The 21,282-nt window shown below is 44.3% G+C and overlaps 1 protein-coding gene across 3 annotated transcripts in view; it reads right to left on the bottom strand.

The window, feature by feature from the left end:
* Positions 1-3,164: 3,164 nt before the first annotated feature.
* Positions 3,165-21,282, bottom strand: part of LOC128738892 (microtubule-associated serine/threonine-protein kinase 3) — a 41,970-nt gene continuing 23,852 nt past the window's right edge. For 2 of the 3 annotated variants that reach the window (XM_053834356.1, XM_053834357.1), the window contains 2 exons: positions 12,114-12,265; positions 3,165-12,025 (listed from right to left, as the gene is read on the bottom strand). In XM_053834356.1, the coding sequence (XP_053690331.1) occupies positions 5,734-11,940 (6,207 nt within the window). In that variant the 5' untranslated portion in view covers positions 11,941-12,025; positions 12,114-12,265 and the 3' untranslated portion in view covers positions 3,165-5,733. The remainder of the gene's footprint in view (positions 12,026-12,113; positions 12,266-21,282) is intronic. The other variant, XM_053834358.1, reaches the window with a different exon arrangement.

Below are 21,282 nucleotides of genomic sequence, written 5' to 3'. Positions count from 1 at the left end.
ATTACAGCCTCCCCCAGTCAAGGTTTGAACATGCAACGACGGGTTTGTTAGACCACTGCCATAGCACGTAGCCAACTGGAAGGCTTTTGTTATGTATTGTATTAAAATTCTGAAACTGACTATATTTTTCCAATTATAGTCTTATTCTATTCAATAATTAAGTATAATGTTAACCCTTCCTTCTTTGGAAATTTCAAAAGCATAATTGTTTTCAATAGTTTATAATTATGCTTGTTGTTTTAAATTTTCTTTACTAACGAATAATAGTTTAGTCCTCCAAGCAAAATTTCAAAAACCTATATTTAATTGGATTTAAATATTTTGTTTTTGAGAAAATGTGTTTCATTTGGATAGGAGCCCCATCTCCTACGTCCTCCCTAAAATTGCTCTCTCGCCCACCTATAAAATTGCTGGTCATTTTATCTATCTAACAACATATATATTGTTCAGTTTCGTTCAGTAGTTTAGCAGTTATTAACATTTGAAATCTTTCATTCAAACGTTACACTTCTATTTTCGTTTTCGCAAAGTGCTACCCAGTCCCAGTATAGTAAACAAAGACGTAGTCCTACGTCAAAAATTGGTAAAAATGTGTCTCATTGTAGACGTCTCTCCCCTATATTTTAAAATTTTAGTTATCAATGGTTTTATTTAAATAAAAATAATTCAAGAATGTGCTAGGTGCAATAGTGATATTTCTCTTCCTGGGGTGCGTAAACATTTCTTAGCGTCATCCAGTTAATTTATTTTATCAACACCTTTATTAATTTCAAATATATTCGTATGGTTAGGAAAATATATCACATAGATGATCATTTTTTCAGTCCTCTATGGATATATGTAAAATATCAGTAACTACGGAAACAATATGAAATTGAATGAGATAAATATTTGTTTGTCCAGTGCAAGTCTTTGTTGATTGCAAGAACGCAAAATTTGTTTGAAATTTGTATAGGAAAACTAGTTCTTGCTATTTTAATTCTACGAGTAACTATTTGTATGAACCAGCTACAGATCAAACCGATTTTGGCACGTTTCACGGATTATTTTTGACACGACCGTATTCGAAAATCAGTTTTATTCTTTTTGAAAAACAAAACTGACATATCAGAATATTTCTTCGCGGCCGACATGGCAATTCTGAAGGCTTAGCGGACAATTCCCGGTTCGGTTTGGCGAATTCTGCGCGAAGTTACAAGTACACGTACATACATCACAAATACACACATACTCATACACATACATGCAAGCACACATACATCAATACATAAAATCGACACTTGATAGATGTTTTGGTTATCCACGTTTTGACGGTTTTATATACGTTCCTAAGTATTCAAGTTTAAATATAGTTTATTTTCGTTTGATAGGTTTAAACAGAACAGTTTTCAAATAACGTTTACTTATATACTGATATAAAATTCAATAGTGATCTTTCATTTGTCACCAAGACCATCCAAATCTGTCTACCGACTCTGAGAAAAGTGAGTGCAAACCGTTCATAAGTACACACATACGTACACTCGCCCAACGCCCATACGTACACTCACACATACATACATACACACTATCTTATAAGGTTTCCAAAAATAAAATACGGAAACAGTTTGCTTTTACATTTTATCCGTTATCTGCAGCCAACTAAACTAAGCTATTAATCATCGCCTCGGTGATAAATTTTTGTTCGCTTCTTCATGAAGATCGAAGCATTCGAAGAAGAGTGAAGAATATCATGTACGCTTCGCACCGCAAACGGACCGAAGGCGAAGAATAGAGAGCGCAAAGATAAAACACAAATGTTCGGCCTATGTATTACTCTCACGCAAGTCGCATCGCTGCAAGCTTTCAAGTGTTATTATTATCTTCATTCTGGAGCAGTGAGGCGTTATTGAATCTTCAAATGCGTTCCTGCTTGAAGACTAAAAATAGGCGTTATGATGCGATTATCAGCAAGCCTGCTTACAGATTTGAAAAACTCACATTTTTTTCGATTTTACAAACTTTTCCACATATTTTTATACTAATTTCGTATTTATCCGGCCGCGAGAGTCTGGTTAAATCAGAATAGCAAATTATTTCCACGGCAGGTAATTGATATTGGGGCTTTATACGACTTGCAACGATCAAAATACAACAAGACGTGATGCTTCATTCCAATTGGGCTCCTCCTTATTTACAAGAAGAATTCAGCTTATTTCTATCAATTGTTTTCTTCCGATCTATTTCCCTTTTGAATTGTCCCATCAGTTTTCCCCAATCGTCCGTGAATCAAAATTTAATTAAACGCAATACAAAACATTAGAAAGCAAAAAAAAAAACTTTGGAACTATTCATACAGCCGCTGGTTGGCCTGTAATTTCTACCTTCCAATGACTAGTGCACATCTCTTCCTACGCGCAAGGAACGAATTAAAAATCGAGTGTTTAAAATCCAATTAATTTCGTCTTCGGACGTCCTCGTCGTCGTTTGCCAACAATATTACCGCCCCTTCCCGGGGCACAGATAGAGGCGCAATGGAATGGCAATAGTTTTTTTCTGTTCTCTCCACTTCAGCCGAAAATTCCACCTTATGGGGAAGACTTCTCGCACAAGAAGAAAATTTTCCGATAACGTTCGTTCGGGCGCGCTACCTAATGGCCTTGTTCCATCGTTTGGATAACGCGCACGCCGGCCGGACGCGTCGCACCGCACCGCACGGCAAATCGATAGAGGATTTTTCGATCTCTAATTGTCGGCGGTATGTCTCTGGCGATAGAAAGAAAGTGGGAGGCCGAGAGGTGGTGGTTTTTCGCACCTGGAATTCCATGCTCGGGCGCTTTTAATTTGGTTCGACGCGCAAAACTGGCGGCCGGGGAATTTCCCCCGGAATGTGAATGTTCTCCGCAGTAGTAATGGGCCAGGAGGCGGGTAAAAGCAATTAGGTAAGTTCACAAATTGCTCGCACTAACAAGCTGCACGGAGTGGGTGGTTGGTCGAGAGCAGTCCACACTTTTATTGATGATCGTCGTTACCTTCGAATGGTTTTAAGAATTTATTGAATTTTTATTCCGATGATGGGGACACACTTTCGGAGTTTTAGTAGTCCAAATTTCGGTTAGGAAGTTTCGAAAAAATAAACCAGTTAACTGCGCCATGTTTTTTTTCAGTTCATTCTCGAACGGGTTACGCCTACTTTTCGTTTTATTTTCATTTTTTTTATCTTGAATCATGCATCTTGCACTAGAAATGAAATAATTACACTGCGGCAACATTGATAAGTGATTATGGTACTATTGGTATTAGCTTTCACTGCTTTCGGTTCAACTTTTATAGTGACTTTGCCCTTTGCCTTGCACTAAGTGTCTTATTATACGTATGATAGTATTTTACAAACCATGCGCACGAGTGCGCTTCCCGTCGTTCAACTTTTCGATCATTTTCCAACATTTACATTTAGAGTATGGTATTTTCATTCCGCTGTTCGAACTTTGTATGCATTTAAAGCGGCTTATTTTGGGGGAACGAAACGTAAAGAATAAAACAGAACGATTTCTGGAAGCTATCGTAGCTGTTTGCAACCGTTATATACTGTTTGTGTATCGCTATTGAATAATTATTTTTTGTTTAGACTGTATTCTGATGCTGGTAGTAATTCTACTGTAGTTGGGTTGAAATCAATTGTAACAGACAGCTGCTCCTCGCTCAGGGGGCGGTGGCAGCTATCATTATTAGCTTGTTTTCTTTGCGCCTAGTGTCTCTCGACTTCGTGTGCGAGGAGTTTTTTACGCTCATATTGTGAACTAATTTCTAGAATTTTGCCCTTCCACCGTGCTGGTGGACTACTGCACACGTATATCACACGCACGCACGCACGCGCACACGAACAAGAACACGGGTGCCGTGAGTGACAGACTGAGGCTGCTAGTAGTTTGCTTGCTTTTTCTTCTATTTCTTCTGTTAGCTACTGGATTAAAGAATTAGTTCATATACTAATGTTGAAATGGTGGGATGATTTTCTTTTGTTTTAATTTAGTATCATTCGTTTTTTTCTTTGCTTGGAAGGCTGACGTAGAACTGTGTATGGAGTTGCTGGTCAACTTAGTAATTTTTTGAAACAGGAGTTTTTTTAAGAGTTCGGAAGTCGGTTTATTTGCCATCCAAGTGGTATTGGTTAATTTGAGCAACGGATAACGAGTGAAAACTAAGTAGAGTGGGTTGAATTCGGAGTGTAAGACTTCATTTCATATTTTGCAAAAATGAAGCACGGGACTGACTGCTGCTTCTCGGCTGGAGCTTAGAACATTTTATATTTTTTTATGAAGTTGTAAGTTGTTGTTCTTCAGTTAATTTTGGTGGCTTCTTTGGTGGTTGTTTAATGAATTAATCGAAATTTTCACAGTTGTTATTTATACAGCTTTTACAACATGTCAAGGCTAACTTGATTCTCCATAACAGTAGAAGCACCTTTGGGCTTGTTTGACATGACAAAAATTTGCCTATTTTCGAAACATTTTCGGCTCCATCGATAGATTACAATTCGATGGAGGCGCATGGTTAGATCTAAAGTAGTTTCGATTTCGAACTACCTGGTCCTTAGTGTTGAGCATTCGATTGCCAAAAAGATGGATTACAACTTCTGTTTTAGTGCGGTCACGTGGCAGAAGTCTCGGATCTTCGGAAGTGGGATCTTTCAGTGTGTCGAATTTGCCTTCTATGCGAGCATGCAAATCCACAAGAAAGTCGTTTTGGCGTTTGCGTTCAATGCTTAATCAAACAATCGGACGAAGACGATTAGTGAAATGATTGAACAGTTTTTCGTTACGATTTCGATTCGGGGCGAGGGAGAGAGAGAGAGAGGAACGATCCGAGAGCTCTGACCGGTGCCGGCGGCGGGTTGGCAGCCGTAGCAGCAGTTTAGTGGGTGGGAAGAAAAAGCTCAAACGAACGGAAAAAGCAAACCAAAAACGCTCGTGAATGTGCAGTTTTTGCTTACTAACCGGTGTGTCGGTGTGTTTATCGTGTTTGGCGCTTAAATTTTTGCTTTTAACTCTGTGTTACCTTCATAATTCGTATATTTTTTATTGAAAACTACATGCTATGTCCTGTAAACTATAATTTATACCTTTTACGTAGTTGTATTGTTTTTGTTTGCTTGAAAAATATCACACAAATGTAAATCTTTTTTCTTTAAATTTCACTTCCTCCATATCATTATCTGCTATCCTCTATAATGATTCCTTGAACTCGTTAAATTTTAATAGGGTTTTTCGATAGGTTTTCCACCTTTCCGTACCATTCAAAATTGCTAAACATATACATTCAAAGTTCGGTGCAACCATTTTCATATATACTACAATTGTTTACGGGTTTTTTTTCATGCTTCCAACAATTCTTCCACTAGTTTTCTCCCCTCTCGCCCTAAGCTTTAGCTAAGCTTCTGCATCCTCTACGCAATTCGAGCTACCTACCTTCCTTCTGACGCCTATGATAATGTTGGCTTGCCTTTTACCAGTTATCGCATTCATTGCCTGCGCTCTAAACCTAAACAGACAATCCCTCGCTAATAATAACTTACAACTAGAAGAGTATCACGACGAAATTAATCAAATAAATAAACGAGCTTTTTACGTTTGCGTTCATTTGCTTATAAAAAAAGAAAACAAAAAAAAAAAAGGAAAAAAAACATCAATGACTACGAGGCAAACGATCATAGTAGTCTATGCGTGTATGTGTTTGTTTCTGTTAACAACTGATTTAGGGAGCATCCTTAATGCTCATCTTCTCGACCATGTTGGGAAGTGATTGTGGCTGCTGCTGTCCACTGTTGGTAGATTTTCCTTGGCCGGTTGTGGGTACGGTAGGGGCAGAGGTCGTCGTTGTTGTTGTCGCCGCCGATGGCGATGCGGGCGATGTGACGATCTTGCCGGAAACCGTACTGGTTGTGGTTACTCCTGCCAGGGCGGATGATGTTACGGTAGGTTGCTGCTGCTGCTGTTGCGGGAGGCTAGCTGGTCCGGTTGGGGGTGCTGCCGGAGCAGGAGGTGCCGTAGGCACACTAGCGCTGGATGGTGGTTGCGGAGGGGTCGCCGTTGTGATGGTTGAATTTTGATTCGAACGCCAGATTCCGGTCACCTGACGCGGTGTGGTCTTCAGAGGGGTGTTACAGCAGAGCGGCGACAGGACGCACTTGCTTTCGGCGGTACGGGGATGCAAACGGTCCGGAGATAGAGCACGCCGCAGAAGCGGGGAGCTTGGCTCGGCGGTTTTAGCTCGCGGGAAGCCTTTCTTGGTTGTGGGAGGAGTCGGTGAATTACCGCTGATGGTTACGATTCCGGGAACGATTCCGGCTTGTGGTGGGACGGTGGAAGCACAGGGAAGCACACCGGGACTGTACGATTGGGTAGTGTTGGACGATCCGAGTGGATGAACTACCGGGAAGGCCAGCGGGCTGCTGGAGCGGGTTGGCGATGCTGGCAACGGCGATGGGCTTGGTGTGCGAGCCAGTGGGGACAATGGCATATGATCGGCTGATTTTCGCCGATTTGGTCGACCCGTGGCAGCCGCTGAATGTAAGGCTTTACTATTCGGAGCGCATGGCGACGAGTGAAGCTTGTGCTTCAGTACGTGCAGCGTGGATGGTCGCTGATAGAGCGGAGCTCCTTCGTTGTAGGTTAGCGTTCCCGTTGGTGTGCTGGGAGCGGAAGTGCTAGGCGAAGACGACGGTGACGACGGATAGGCCTGAGTGATGGTGTTCAATGGCGACAGGCTTAGACGGTTCACGGGAGATGCGGTTAAGGAGGTCGAAGGCACCGCAGGCTGAATGCTGGCCGGCAGAGGGCTGCCCGACGACGTGGAAGCTAGATTCGGTTGACTGCCCTGGAATCGCGTGAACGACTGAAAGCTTCTGCTGGGCGGTACTGAAGTGGGCGACTGAATCCCGGCCACCATCTGCTGCATTTCGGCACTCGCTCGCTTGCTGCTGATCCGTCGAAATAGCGAAGTCTTGCGCTTCTTTTCATTATCCTTCTTTTGCTTCCGCCGACTGTGCGTTGATTTTTTCGCAAACTTACTCTGCCAGGGTTCTCGCTTGCGTCCTCCGCTCTGGATGCTGGTGTGTTCCAGCGGGGTGGCCCTTAGACTAACCAGTTCAGCACCACTGAGTAACAGTTGAAGCACCTGTGTATGGTAGAGACCTTGCACCGCTTCCCCGTTGACGTGCGTAATTAAATCCGCCGGTCGGAGACCGGCTTCAAAAGCCGGACTACCCTCATCCACTGCCATCACCAAATGATGCATCGTATAGAAATCTGTATCACCGTAATAGACTCGAATCGTATGCACGGTAAAGCCAAATCCACGCGGGCCTCTTCGAATGATTAGCGGCGGCTTAAGATTAGTGACTAGTGGGCTCAGCTCCCGACACGGAGACGTATCCCGCGAGCTGGCCGTACTGGAGCAGTTACCGGCGGAATGCATGGTCGATGTGATGCCGGTGCTGCAGCCTGATGAAGACGAAAGATTCGAAGCGGTCGTAGTGACATTGTGCAATCCTCCGGCGATTCCCGATCTACCACCGCCGCCGCCTCCGGCACTTCCGATCGTTGCAATTGCCGTCGATGAATCATCCGACGAGGTCATTAGCGATAGGCCTAGCGCCGAGGCACTCTTGACGATGTGACGGGCCGTTCCACCGGCACCGGTGAGGTTGTTGAGCGACGATGAGGGGGACGACGATGTTATTGCCACTTGGGACGGGGTGGAAGAGGATGTTTCGTGACCGCTCTGATCGTCTTCGATGGAAATGGAAAACTTCGGCAGGATTCCACCGCGGCTGTGCACAATTTTGCGCTTGCGTTGAATCTGTGGCGAAACGTCATCGCTGTCCGTCTGGGAGGACTCCGGCGTGGAAAGCTGTTTCAGGGAGGAAAGTGGATAGAAGTCACTGAAGCGTTTGTTCGTTTCCGGCGTATCGGGAGTGGTTGCTACCTGTTGCTGGTGTGGACGCAAGTTTAGATGACTAATGAAATCTTCACGATCGGGTGTGGCCAGCTCGGGTAGATAGTCCAGATCCGGCGTCGATGGCATCTTATATCTCGAGGGGTTTATATTGAATTTGCGCAGTTCCGGTGTTATGATGAGTTTGCTGATGTCGCTGGCCGGCTTAGCCGGCTGGTTGAGATCGAAGCTATCCTCGAACAGTGACGGCAGTTGAGGCTTTTCCTTCGCTATGGTGGACGGTAAATTGGATCCGGCGAGAGGGGAAGCCAAAGCTTCCGGCTGAGAAACGATCGTTGGTGGATTACTGCTAGCTGAAATACTTTGCTGTTTCCTGTACTGAGGCGAGTACGAACTGAACGATCCGAACAGAGGCGAATCCTCCATGTCATCGGTATCATCGCCGCAGATGTCGTGATTATACCGATCGACTCGAGTATCGAAATAGCTAGTATCCTCATCGTTATCCAGTTGGGGGACAAATTCCGCCTTCTGACGCAGCAAGTTATTCCAATCCAACCCGAGAAAATAGCAATGCTCCTTCACTTCATGGGCACTTCCCGTTCCGAGACGATCCCGCGGATTTTGCTGCAACAAAGCCGTAATCAGATCCTTTGCTTCGTCCTGAATTGGCCAATCATCGTTATCGGGCCACTCAATATCGTCATTGACGGTGTGCGCAAACAACTCCTCCGGAGTTTCCCCAAAAAATGGCACACAACCCACCATAAATTCGTACAGAATTATCCCCATCGACCACCAATCCACTGGTTTACCGTACCCTTGCCGTAGGATCACTTCCGGTGCAATATACTCCGGCGTCCCGAAGACCTGTTTATCCGAAAACTGCCTCGTTTCACTATCCAAATACCCCTCGTACAAATTCGTCGCCAACGACATCAGCCCCATCTTAGACAGCCCAAAATCGGTCAGCTTAATATGCCCCAGTGCGGTGATCAGCAGATTGTCGGGCTTCAAATCCCGATGCACGATCCCATAGCTGTGCAAATACTCAACCGCTAGCACCGTTTCGGCAAAGTAAAACCGTGCCATATCGGACGGCAGGGGACCGATACTCTTCAGCAGTGTCGCACAATCGCCACCCTCCACGTACTCCATGACCAGACACAGATGCTTCTTCGTCTCGAACGAACAGTACATACTGACCACGAACGGATTGTCCGCAAAGCTCAGGATATCCCGCTCGGCAAACACTTGCTCCACCTGGTTTCGCAGCATCAAACTATTCTTGTTGATCTTTTTCATCGCGAACCGTTGGCGGGTTTGTTTGTGCTTCACCAGATAAACCGCTCCGTAGGCACCGTTGGAGATCAGCTTTAGCATATCGTAATCCTTCTCATTCGGCACCGCACTGGCGCTGGAGCGCCCCTTAAAACCTTTGTTAACACCGCCCCCACCACCACCACCGCCAATGGGACCAGCAGCGCTGCTGTTGTTGTTGTTATTGTTGTTATTATTAACATTATTGTTATTGCTCGCACTCATCAGACTGCTGTTGTTATTGTTACCGCTGCTGCTGTTGTTAATAATAGCACTACTATTTTGCGACCCCTTCGGAGTCGAACAAGTCATCGAAGCACTTCGATTCAGCTCATCTCGCTCATCCAGATACAGGAAGGATTGATTCGGCGACGAAAACGAATTATTATTATCCAACGAACCATCGTTGATCGACGAATTCAACGAACACGACTCGATCAGCTCTTCCTGCAGTTCGGCAATCGGATCCCGATTGAGCCCCAGCTTCTGAATAATGTACTGCGGAATATCGGCCTTAATACCTTGCGTAACCTTCGCCTGACCTTCGGCGACCTCCAGCAGCCGATAGAACTCCTCCGGATCGAACTCCAAACATTCCAGCAGCCGAGCCGGACGGGATATGATCAGCAGCAGCTTTTTCACCACGCCGGTCACCTCCGGTGCCGCTTCGGGGGACTTTTCCTTCGTTTCGGCTAGCAGCCGTTCGAGGTTTTCGCTCATTTCGTAGAAGTACCGCGACGTGATCAGTTTGGCGTGCGATTTGTGCAGACAGTCCCGGGCCATCTCGAGCACCTGGTGGTGGACGAAGCGCACGATGGGCTGCGAAATGCGCGAACTGTCGTTGATGATATTTTTGTTTTCATTGATGAAGTGCGACAGCCGTTCCTCCATCTGTTGGGTGGCCTTCGGGAAGCGTTCCTTGTAGAAGGTGTTCATCAGGGAAATCTCATTGTCCGTTATTGGGGAGTGCGATGGACTGCTGAGGCTGCGCGATCGGGGACGATGAACCGGGGATCGACAACCGCAATAGTTGTTCTGATCGTCTTTGCAGCTGCCGGTCGATTTGATCGAATGGGCACTGTTGGTGCAGTGCGTTGGCTGCGATTGCAAACTGAGCGGTTGCTGCTGAGTGTGCTGCTGGTGCTGTTGAAGGGCATGCGTGGACACAGCACCACTATGCTGATGAAGCGGATTATGGTGATGGTGGTGATGGTGAGGATGATGATGATGATGATGCTGCTGCTGCAGGAAGTTATGGTGGTGATGAAGACTTCGTCCGTCCATTCCGGGATTACTGTCGTTACTGGAGAAGTGCAGTGAAAGCATGTGCAAATCATCATTCGTCGGGACAGCCGGGAACTGGTGCAGTTTCTCCTGACTGGAGCACTGTGACGAAATGTTGGAACTGCCCGGCGTTGTCACATAGCCCGAACTGGGTAAGGAAGCAACCGACCATCGTCTGCTGTCACTATTTTTGCTGGTTAACCGTTTGATCGGAACGAACGGGAAGTGTATCATGCTCGGCGAATTAATTCGCGGACTGTCGATGGGGCTGCCGGGAATCGGTGAATGAGATCGAGGCGAAATGTTGGCTACGAAGCTGAGCCGGTGGCGAGCCACCGCACCACTTCGGGCCGATGCTGAAGACGATGTCGATCGACGCTGACCGAAGCCTCCTTCCTTGGAAGTGATTGACAGCGTTGGAGCCGAGTTGCCTAGTGTTGAATTTCGAACCCGAACCAGGTTGGAAATGTCGCTTCCACTGCCGGAATAGCGCAGCGAATGTGAGTGCTGTGGTTTGTAGGATGATTTCCTGTATGAAGCGGATTTTTGCAAGCCTGACCCGGACGAAGGACGCAACACTACCGATGCTGGAGGAGCACTGGTTGCTGTTGGTGATGCCGCTGCAGTTGTAATGACGGTTGGTGTAACCAGTTGACTCGCTACGGGTGCTGCTGCTGGTAGCAAAGGTACGGGCAATGGCTTATTGCTGACTGTGGCTCCAGTGGTAACAGCAACCGGAGCTGGCGCAGGAACGGACGATGACTTGATCAGCAGGACTGGTTTGGCAGATTCTTCGGTTTTAACCGACGACTGCTGGTGGATCTTTTTCAGGTTTCCTTTTGAAGGACTTCCATGTGCTTTCGCTTCTGGTTCCACGGTCTGTTTGGGACTGCTACTATGTGGCGGTTTGGACGCAGAAACGACAGCAGGACTAGTGATTGTTTTCGAGGGCACTGATTGTGCCACGACCGGTGCCGCTGCCGTAGTGACAACCGGAATATTTTCGTCTTTTTTCACAGCGGACGGTTTCGACGATGCAGCACTTGGAATGATTTTCGATTTGATTTCCTGTTCTTTCGGATCCGTTGCAACTTTCACCTTTGACTCATCCTTCTTTTTCTCCGCCGTAACGATGGAGGGCTTCCGCTCTAGCTCTGGATCATCGAAGTTCAACGCGCGTACCGTTGAGGATAGCTTTTGCCGATCTTTCGTTGGAGTAGTTTTTTCAGCTTCACTCGATTTTTGCATCTTTGCGACTGTCTCTACCTTACCGCCACCACTGACAACCGCCGTACTCGTGGATGTTGATGTAACTGTTGTTATTGTTGTTGTAGCACCGGGAGCTGCAACCGATGTTGATTTGGCGCCACTGGTGGCGCCGCTGGGCGCTTTCTGGCTCATTTCACAAGTTTCCGGTACCAACGTCTCTACCAGTGAGAACTATTCGAACGTAAACGCAACAGCGTTCTAGATGTTATCGAAATATCTGTAGAAAATTCATCATTTTGTTTTGATACAATACTTTAAACAGGAAAAATGTAAAATAATGTAAAGAAAGTGGCTTCAAAACTCACCTGATGTAGGATAACACCATCCTGATGCCGTCGCGTCGCGTTGCGGGAAGTTGTGGTTCGACACTGTACGAGGGCCGTTGCGTTAGTGCACCAGTCTCGCACGAAACTGGTCGACGACTGGTGGCTTAGAGGCTCATTTTTGCACCGCAAAACTGCGAAAAGACGGAGAAAAAAAAACCAAAGCAAAAACTTAGTCAGTGTGTAGTGTGTGTCTCTTATCAAATCTTCATTCGATTCGATAAGCTTGCGCTACCGCTGGTTGCGATTGGATTGTTTGCTGTTTTATTTTTGCTTTCCTCTTTTGGGAGGTTTTTACTGCATTTGATATCTTTTCTCCTGACCGAAACCCCGTGTGTGTCAGGGTGCAATAATACTTTATCTCATCAAATCCGAACTGCACACAGCACAACAGTACGATGTAAACCTTACGTTTAGCGCTTTCGACTTTTCAACGGTTGGTAGTAATCGTCTGTGGGTTTGACCGTTCTTGGATTCACTTTCTGCAACAATAAACATTACTCACAGGCGAGTAATTCCCTTTTAGCCACGATCGGGGCAGCCAGCCGAAACGCATCTCATTTGGTTTGGATTGCCTTTTTAGTATGCTGCTGCTGCTGCCGTCGGTTAATTACTGGTCTATGCCCTGCCGTGCAGCGGCGGGAAGCGCCGATGAGTCATCGACTATTTGACAGACCTACACAGAATCTGAGCTTGTTGAATCGGACAGAGTCTAACCAGGCAGCAGCTGTCACGCAAACTAGTTGTATGAAGGTAGTTAGCAAACTGAGTGTGACACAGAATGGCTACGGCCATGTCAGGTCGTGTCCACTCACAACGGAAAATATTCACAGTTTTTTTTTCTAAAATGGAGATGCGTCAGTAGAGTAAATGTGTCATCCCTGAGCAGCAGCAGAAGTGGCATTCTATATTGAATTCTAGAACAAAAAGCTTGTAACATAAAAGTTAATAACGAAAACAAAACTTATAATAACATTCGATCATTTTACCGCTTTTTAAAACTAATTGAAACATCAGCTTTTGGTACGGAATGGGTTTTACAATTCCATAATTGTTCTTACGATGCACTAGTGGCAATAGCCATAAATAAGACTGGTTTTTGCTCATAGTATAAACGATACTTAAATCTTATAAAAATGAATTCCTGTCTGTCTGCCTGTATGACCCTTGTAGACTCCGAAACTACTGAGTCGATCAGAATAAAAATTTGTATGCAGGGGTTTTTTGGGGCCGAAAAAGGTTTTCATGATGGTTCGTGGTGTCGACTCAAATCCAAAAATGGAATTCCCTGATTTTCCCTGATGCATCAAATATTTTTCCCTGACCCTCAAAACTCGAATATAAAGCTTATTTGGGCGATTTCTGGCTTAAGTTTTTAACCCTTTAGCATGGCTTGTCCGACCTGCTGAAAACTAAAGCTAGATTTCTTCATGTTTTAAGAACACTTATCAAAGATTCTTAACCTATTTCTTACCAGCGTTTCGAAAACGCAACGCACTCTTTTATCGATTCTAGGGACAGTTATGTTTGAGGTTCAACTTGAATCCAAAGAAACAAAGATTGAGAAATAATCTAATCAACCTGTTTTTGCACAAAGCTTAGATGTTACATACAACAAAATTACAGCCGTGTAAACATAACAAATCTTGCTAACTTTCAATCAACTCAAACTAATAACTTTGCCACTGGAAGGTGGACCCATGTCTGCGGTTTTTCAGTTGAACTAAAACAAAACTTTGCTGGAAATTTCAGATTGTTATCTGTCGACCAACATTTGAAAGGGGCGGATAAGCCAACTGTCAAACAGAACGAGTGAGAGTTATTTTTTGCTGGAGCAGACTAGGAAAATAAACTCTCACTCGTTCTGTTTGACAGTTGGCTTATCCGCCCCTTTCAAATGTTGGTCGACATCTCTGCTGCAAAAAGTATGGGGTTAAGGAGATGATTCCCCAAAGATTTTTGGTACAAAAATCGAAGTACGGCAAAAGTTTACCTAGATATATTGTTAAAAATGTCCAAATGGCAAATATTTTAACCCTCAATGGTGGACAGCTGGGTGCCATGATTTCGGATTGCAGCTATCGGGGCTTGAGAGCAACATTGACTCGAAGGAAGTTCGGTGGCCGGCCGTTCGGTCCAATGACCGTATATGGGTATTGAGAATTAAGGCAAATTCTTCAACTACAGCTTCAACGTATACTCACCAACAAATCATAAATCCGATGATACTAGCGACGAACTGAACCGTCCAGTTAGCTTCGAGGTACGATACTGATCTAACAAGCCAGTTGTATTCGAATCTCGGCTAGACGGTTTTTGCTAGAAAGAGTCAGTAAGATCGTTAAACTGACCCCGTAACTGTCATGTACTCTAACAGCCGGCTGCGAAGTCTGTCGATAAAGAAGGATAATGTCTAATGACGGTTTAAACTCAAGACTTTGCTTTGCTAGGGACGAATTCTATGACAGGTTCGAAAGGATTGATGGGTGCGCACGACTTTAAAATTTAAGACTCTAGCTCCCAGATCAATCCTGTTTAACGGTCGATACTTTTTGGAAGTCATCAATAATTCAATATACGCTCTTTTCTTAGCGACTTTGACCACTATCTCGTCGTAAGATCCACGCAAAGTTATCGAAATCGGCGAAGGCACGCACTGAGAGAATGTTGCATTTCAACATCCAGCGGTTTACGGCATACACTCAAGTACTTTTTTCACACGGTTTAGTTTTTTGAGTATTAAGAACGGGGTAACTTAGAGACCATTTATTTATTTCTCAATACATTTGGGATTAGCTCGACATTCCTCACGTAGATTGTAAATAGTTGCTTAGCTGCACCGTTTTCGAGTAATCGAAGAAAACAAACCGTGTAAAAAAAGACTTGAGTGCACCAACTGCAGCCATGGAGGCAATGTTATGCTTGGTACCTTCACATCTTCGTGTGAAGAAGGAAGCCGACTCGGTGCACTAAGGCTGCAGAGGTGTCGTAACATACTTGAGGGGGATCAAATTGGTCACCTTTGCGTACCAAGGGAGTTCAAACTATCACCCCTAGTAACGCGTAGGGAACTGCGCACAATCACGGGACTCCTCACCGGACATTGTCTTACTCTACTATCTAAAGAGAATTGTCAAGGTCTTAACCGACATTTGCCGGTTTTGCAATTTAGAACTAGAAAGTTCAGCGCACTTGCTCTGCTACTGTGGAGCTCTTGCGTCTTCCAGGTTCAGCTTCTTCGGAAGCTACCTATTAACTCAATACTCAGTATGGAAACTTCATCCCAAGAAGGTAGTTGGTTAATTGGGGCACAGTCTTACAACCCAGCTCAACTCCATCAATAGGTATGAGCAAGTACACAGTTTATAACAATCGGGGACAGCTACAAAAGACAATCTTCGTGACTGTCGCAGTGGCATTTTTGAACCCAGTGCCCTTCTGGCATACAAAAAACAATAATCTGAGGAGGAATCACCTCTGGTGGCTATCAACTTATCAGGGTAAATTTCATCTTACATCCCCCAGCATTTGAGTACTGTCCCAAGACAGGTCTGCAAAGTAAATTGAGCGCAGCACGACCTGGTTCGCGGTAGTCGACAGAAGCTTTAAAATATAGAGTCGCACCCGCCTCCCAACCCTCGTGCCCCAGAAGAGCTAGTGCACAGTATCTATAACGGAAATCCGTCACCAAACCCCGAAAATCGAACACTAGAAACATTATTATTGTGAATTAAATGTAAAATAGTATAAGAATTGACTTAATTTTCTCATCTGCTACCTTAGCACCTCTATTCTTACCCGTAATCATTGTAGAGCTCCTTCGGCATCCAAACCCGGTCTGGTATCCCGCTTACATCCCCTTAATAACCCTAAGCCCCCGGCCGACCCAGTCAAACCGACAATTTTCGGAGGTATTTGTGACAGCTGTGATAGATAGGGAAGAGCCCCAGAAACATTCATCTATTAATTATCAGAGATACCCGCTTTATTCTTAAACGGAATAAAAGCACTTTCTGAACAACGCATCAATCACATTTGGTAAATTTTTACCCTGAGCCCCACTTGAAATCATAAAAGTATTTTGATATATACCCACATTCAGAAGTAAACACCACATCAAGGTTTAGTTTTATCGTAGGGGGAAAGGGGGAGCTTCAAAAATTAAAAAAAAAAGGTTTCGTCACGCTTTGTAGGGATTACCGAAAAGAAAACAGATTCACAAGTGGCTGAGGGACAACAGGCGGGAGAGCAGACAAGGGGTAGACGTATTCAAATGAAGAAAAAGGGTTTTGTTTCTTGTATTATGAGAATTTTCGTTACAGTAACAGATGTACCTTGTCGGGGCTGCAAGACAAGGTGCCCATGAGTAAGATCGGGAATGTAACTCTATATTGTCTGATCCAGATCCATTCTGGTGGATTTCTGACCGCATGCAGAAGAGCAAACTGAAACATTGAGAAAACCGAAAAATCATGGTCATTATTCAAAAATTAATTGTCCGAGCTAAATTTTCAACATCTTGGCTTCATAAAAGAGGATTTTTGTCGCTTTTGCAATGCCGAGAGTGCAATCTCGGAGCATTTGTTCTGCAATTTTGGACTTTAGGATCTCAAAAATGCCACACTGGAGTCCAAGGAGATCTGGGGTCACATTGCGATTCTCGTTTCGAGTGATTTTGGTTCGTTTCGACCACGTAAACGAATGGGCGAAACGAACCAAAATCACTCGAAACGAGAATCGCAATGTCACCCCTGGTTTGCGTCGCCGATCAGGCTGGTTTATAAACCAAGTGGTTCTTGATAGGTACGAAGATTGCGGTGGCTGCAGCCTTAGGGAACCAACTAGATCACGTTTGACATCGTATTTATGCATGCGTTGAATTAAAGCTTATTGTTAATATATCTGGCAAGAACAACAATAGACAGTTTGTCTACATTTTCGCCGAGTATACTGATCATTGCCTGCTAAAGTGCTAACGGGTGGCAATTAAAATTCGAAGATCTGATTTACCGAAATTAAAGATACATAACCCATTGCTGAAAAAAAATTAGTGGACATTTAAAAACGGTCCGATATCGGCTGTTTGACGAAGCTTTCGTTTGATGTCCGAACAGGAGCGTTGTACGGCGTCATGTCAACTTTGCAAATGGATGTCTTGATTCTACCAATCAATTGTATGCAATTCGTGGCACTCAAAATCCCATAGAAATCTTTGATTGGGCGCACTGAGACAGATTTTTCGGGTCGTGGTTTTTGGGTACAAATGGGATCGAATGGGTATTCAAGAGCGTTTGTGTTTTTTTTGGCGTAATGCGATGATGCTCTATTCGGTCAAACTCGTATTGTCCATCTGCATGATGCTTTTGTAGAAACGGGATCAAAATTTTCTTCAAACATTCGTCTGGTACATCTTAATTAATAGCCAAAGCAGAGGGCTTATTGTTGAAGAAACGAGAAAGAGAACGATGTCCTTCTGCGTCCTTAATTTTGACTGGTCTTCCACTACTTAGCTTGCGAATAGTTGTTGGGAATCTTAGTACATGGTAAAAAGTCGAAGCCGCAACATATCTGCTTTTTAAATGTTGTACAGTATAACGCGGTCATAATGCGGCTTTGTGCTGTTATGATCATTTTATTGTAAATCACATAAAGAATTGTTATTTGTATTCAAAATGTATGTATTACTTGAAAAATTTCTAGTTTGAAAAAACTCATGAAAGTCGTTGTTCTGTGGTACGTTCATCGAAGTTGTTCAATCTCAGAATAACATTTAAAAGACTGTAAATTATTGTTTTCCAAAAAAAAATTAAAGGAATCAAAAATGGTATATTTTTGATATCCTGATTGCGCTGTTATTTATTTATTTATTTACTAGCTAACCCGACAAACTTCGTATTGCCACAAATTAACCTGTGTTGTACATAAATCATGAATCTCGGATGATCTTTGTCACTATATCGAGTTTTGCAAGCCCCCCAGTGGGCGGCGCTTCCGACGGCGGGTCACCGGCAACACTCGCGACCGGCTCGTCCTGAATGATCTAGTGTTACTATAGATAGTTTTTGTGGTCTTGTTATTGATTAATGTTTTATGGAAGAGTCTCGAATTTCTCGAGTTGGATTAGTTTTTGAGTTTCGCAAAAATTTCTGTTTTATTTGTATGAGAGTCCATATCCCCCTACCACAGGGGTGAGAGGTCTCTAACTATCATAAAATAAATTCAAGACTCAAAAATCTCCTACATGCTAAATTTGGTTCCATTTGCTTGATTAGTACTCAAATTATAAGGAAATTTGTATTTCATTTGTATGGGAGCCCACCCTCTTAAAAGGGAAAGGGGTCGTGATACACCACAGAAAAAAAATTCTGCCATCTAAAACTCTCACATGCCAAATTTGGTTCCATTTGCTTGATTAGTTCTAAAGTTATGAGCAAATTTGTATTTCGTTTGAATGGGAGCCCCCCCCCTCCTAAAAGGTAAGAAGTCCTAATTCATAATGGGAAAAATGGTTGCCTCCAAAAACACCCACATGCCAAATTTGGTTCAATTCGCTTGATTAGTTCTCGAGTTATGAGGAAATTTGTATTTCATTTGTACAGGAGCCCCTCCTCTTAAAGTGGGGAGGGGTCCTAATTCACCATAGAAAATTTTCTTGCTCTCGAAAACCTTCACATGCCAAATTTGGTTGCATTTGCTTGATTAGTTCTCGAGTTATGAGGAAATTTGTATGGAAGCCCCCCCCTCTTAAAGGGGAGAGGAGTTATAATTCCCCTTATAAAGAGGGGAGGGGTCTCAATTCACCATAGAATAAATTCTTGTCACCAAAAAAAACACCCACATGCCAAATGTTGTTCTATTTGCTTGATTAGTTCTCGAGTTAGGAGGAAATTTGTATTTCATTTGTACAGGAGCCCCCCCTCTTAGAGTGGGGAGGGGTCCTAATTCACCGTAGAAAATTTTCCTGCCCTCGAAAACCTTCACATGCCAAATTTGGTTCCATTTGCTTGATTAGTTCTCGAGTTATGAGGAAATTTGTATGGAAGCCCCCCCTCTTAAAGGGGAGAGGAGTTACAATTCCCCTTGTAAAGAGGGAGGGGTCTCAATTTACCATAGAATAAATTCTTGTCACCGAAAACACCCACATGCCAAATTTGGTTCTATTTGCTTGATTAGTTCTCGAGTTATGAGGAAATTTGTATTTCATTTGTATAGGAGCCCCCCCTCCTAAAGTGGGGAGAGGTTCTTATTCATCATAGAAAAAATTCTTGCCTCCAAAAACACCTACATGCCAAGTTTGGTTCCATTTGCTTGATTAGTTCTCGAGTTATGAGGAAATTGGTATTTCATTTGTACAGGAGCCCCCCCTCTTAAAGTGAGGAGGGGTCCTAATTCAACATAGAAAATTTTCTTGCCCTCGAAAACTTTCACATGCCAAATTTGGTTCCATTTGCTTGATTAGTTCTCGAGTTATGAGGAAATTTGTATGGAAACCCCCCCTCTTAAAGGGGAGAGGAGTTATAATTCCCCTTATAAAGAGGGGAGGGGTCTCAAATTACCCTAGAATAAATTCTTGTCACCGAAAACACCCACATGCCAAATTTGGTTCTATTTGCTTGATTAGTTCTCGAGTTATGCAGAAATTTGTGTTTCATTTGTATGGGAGCCCCCCCTCTTAGTGGGGGGAGGGGTCTCTAACCATCACTAAAACCTTTCCTGGCCCCAAAAACCTCTACATGCAAATTTTCACGCCGATTGGTTCAGTAGTTTTTGATTCTATAAGGAACACAGGACAGACAGACAGACAGACAGACAGACAGACAGACAGACAGACAGACAGACAGACAGACAGACAGACAGACAGACAGACAGACAGACAGACAGACAGACAGACAGACAGACAGACAGACAGACAGACAGACAGACAGACAGACAGACAGACAGACAGACAGACAGACAGACAGACAGACAGACAGACAGACAGACAGACAGACAGACAGACAGACAGACAGACAGACAGACAGACAGACAGACAGACAGACAGACAGACAGACAGACAGACAGACAGACAGACAGACAGACAGACAGACAGACAGACAGACAGACAGACAGACAGACAGACAGACAGACAGACAGACAGACAGACAGACAGACAGACAGACAGACAGACAGACAGACAGACAGACAGACAGACAGACAGACAGACAGACAGACAGACAGACAGACAGACAGACAGACAGACAGACAGACAGACAGACAGACAGACAGACAGACAGACAGACAGACAGACAGACAGACAGACAGACAGACAGACAGACAGACAGACAGACAGACAGACAGACAGACAGACAGACAGACAGACAGACAGACAGACAGACAGACAGACAGACAGACAGACAGACAGACAGACAGACAGACAGACAGACAGACAGACAGACAGACAGACAGACAGACAGACAGACAGACAGACAGACAGACAGACAGACAGACAGACAGACAGACAGACAGACAGACAGACAGACAGACAGACAGACAGACAGACAGACAGACAGACAGACAGACAGACAGACAGACAGACAGACAGACAGACAGACAGACAGACAGACAGACAGACAGACAGACAGACAGACAGACAGACAGACAGACAGACAGACAGACAGACAGACAGACAGACAGACAGACAGACAGACAGACAGACAGACAGACAGACAGACAGACAGACAGACAGACAGACAGACAGACAGACAGACAGACAGACAGACAGACAGACAGACAGACAGACAGACAGACAGACAGACAGACAGACAGACAGACAGACAGACAGACAGACAGACAGACAGACAGACAGACAGACAGACAGACAGACAGACAGACAGACAGACAGACAGACAGACAGACAGACAGACAGACAGACAGACAGACAGACAGACAGACAGACAGACAGACAGACAGACAGACAGACAGACAGACAGACAGACAGACAGACAGACAGACAGACAGACAGACAGACAGACAGACAGACAGACAGACAGACAGACAGACAGACAGACAGACAGACAGACAGACAGACAGACAGACAGACAGACAGACAGACAGACAGACAGACAGACAGACAGACAGACAGACAGACAGACAGACAGACAGACAGACAGAC

This window comes from Sabethes cyaneus, chromosome 2 (genome assembly GCF_943734655.1).
Source record: "Sabethes cyaneus chromosome 2, idSabCyanKW18_F2, whole genome shotgun sequence".
Lineage (NCBI taxonomy): Eukaryota > Metazoa > Arthropoda > Insecta > Diptera > Culicidae > Sabethes > Sabethes cyaneus.
The sequence above is the reverse complement of the archived record's forward strand: the minus strand, read 5'-3'. Positions and strand labels throughout refer to the sequence as shown.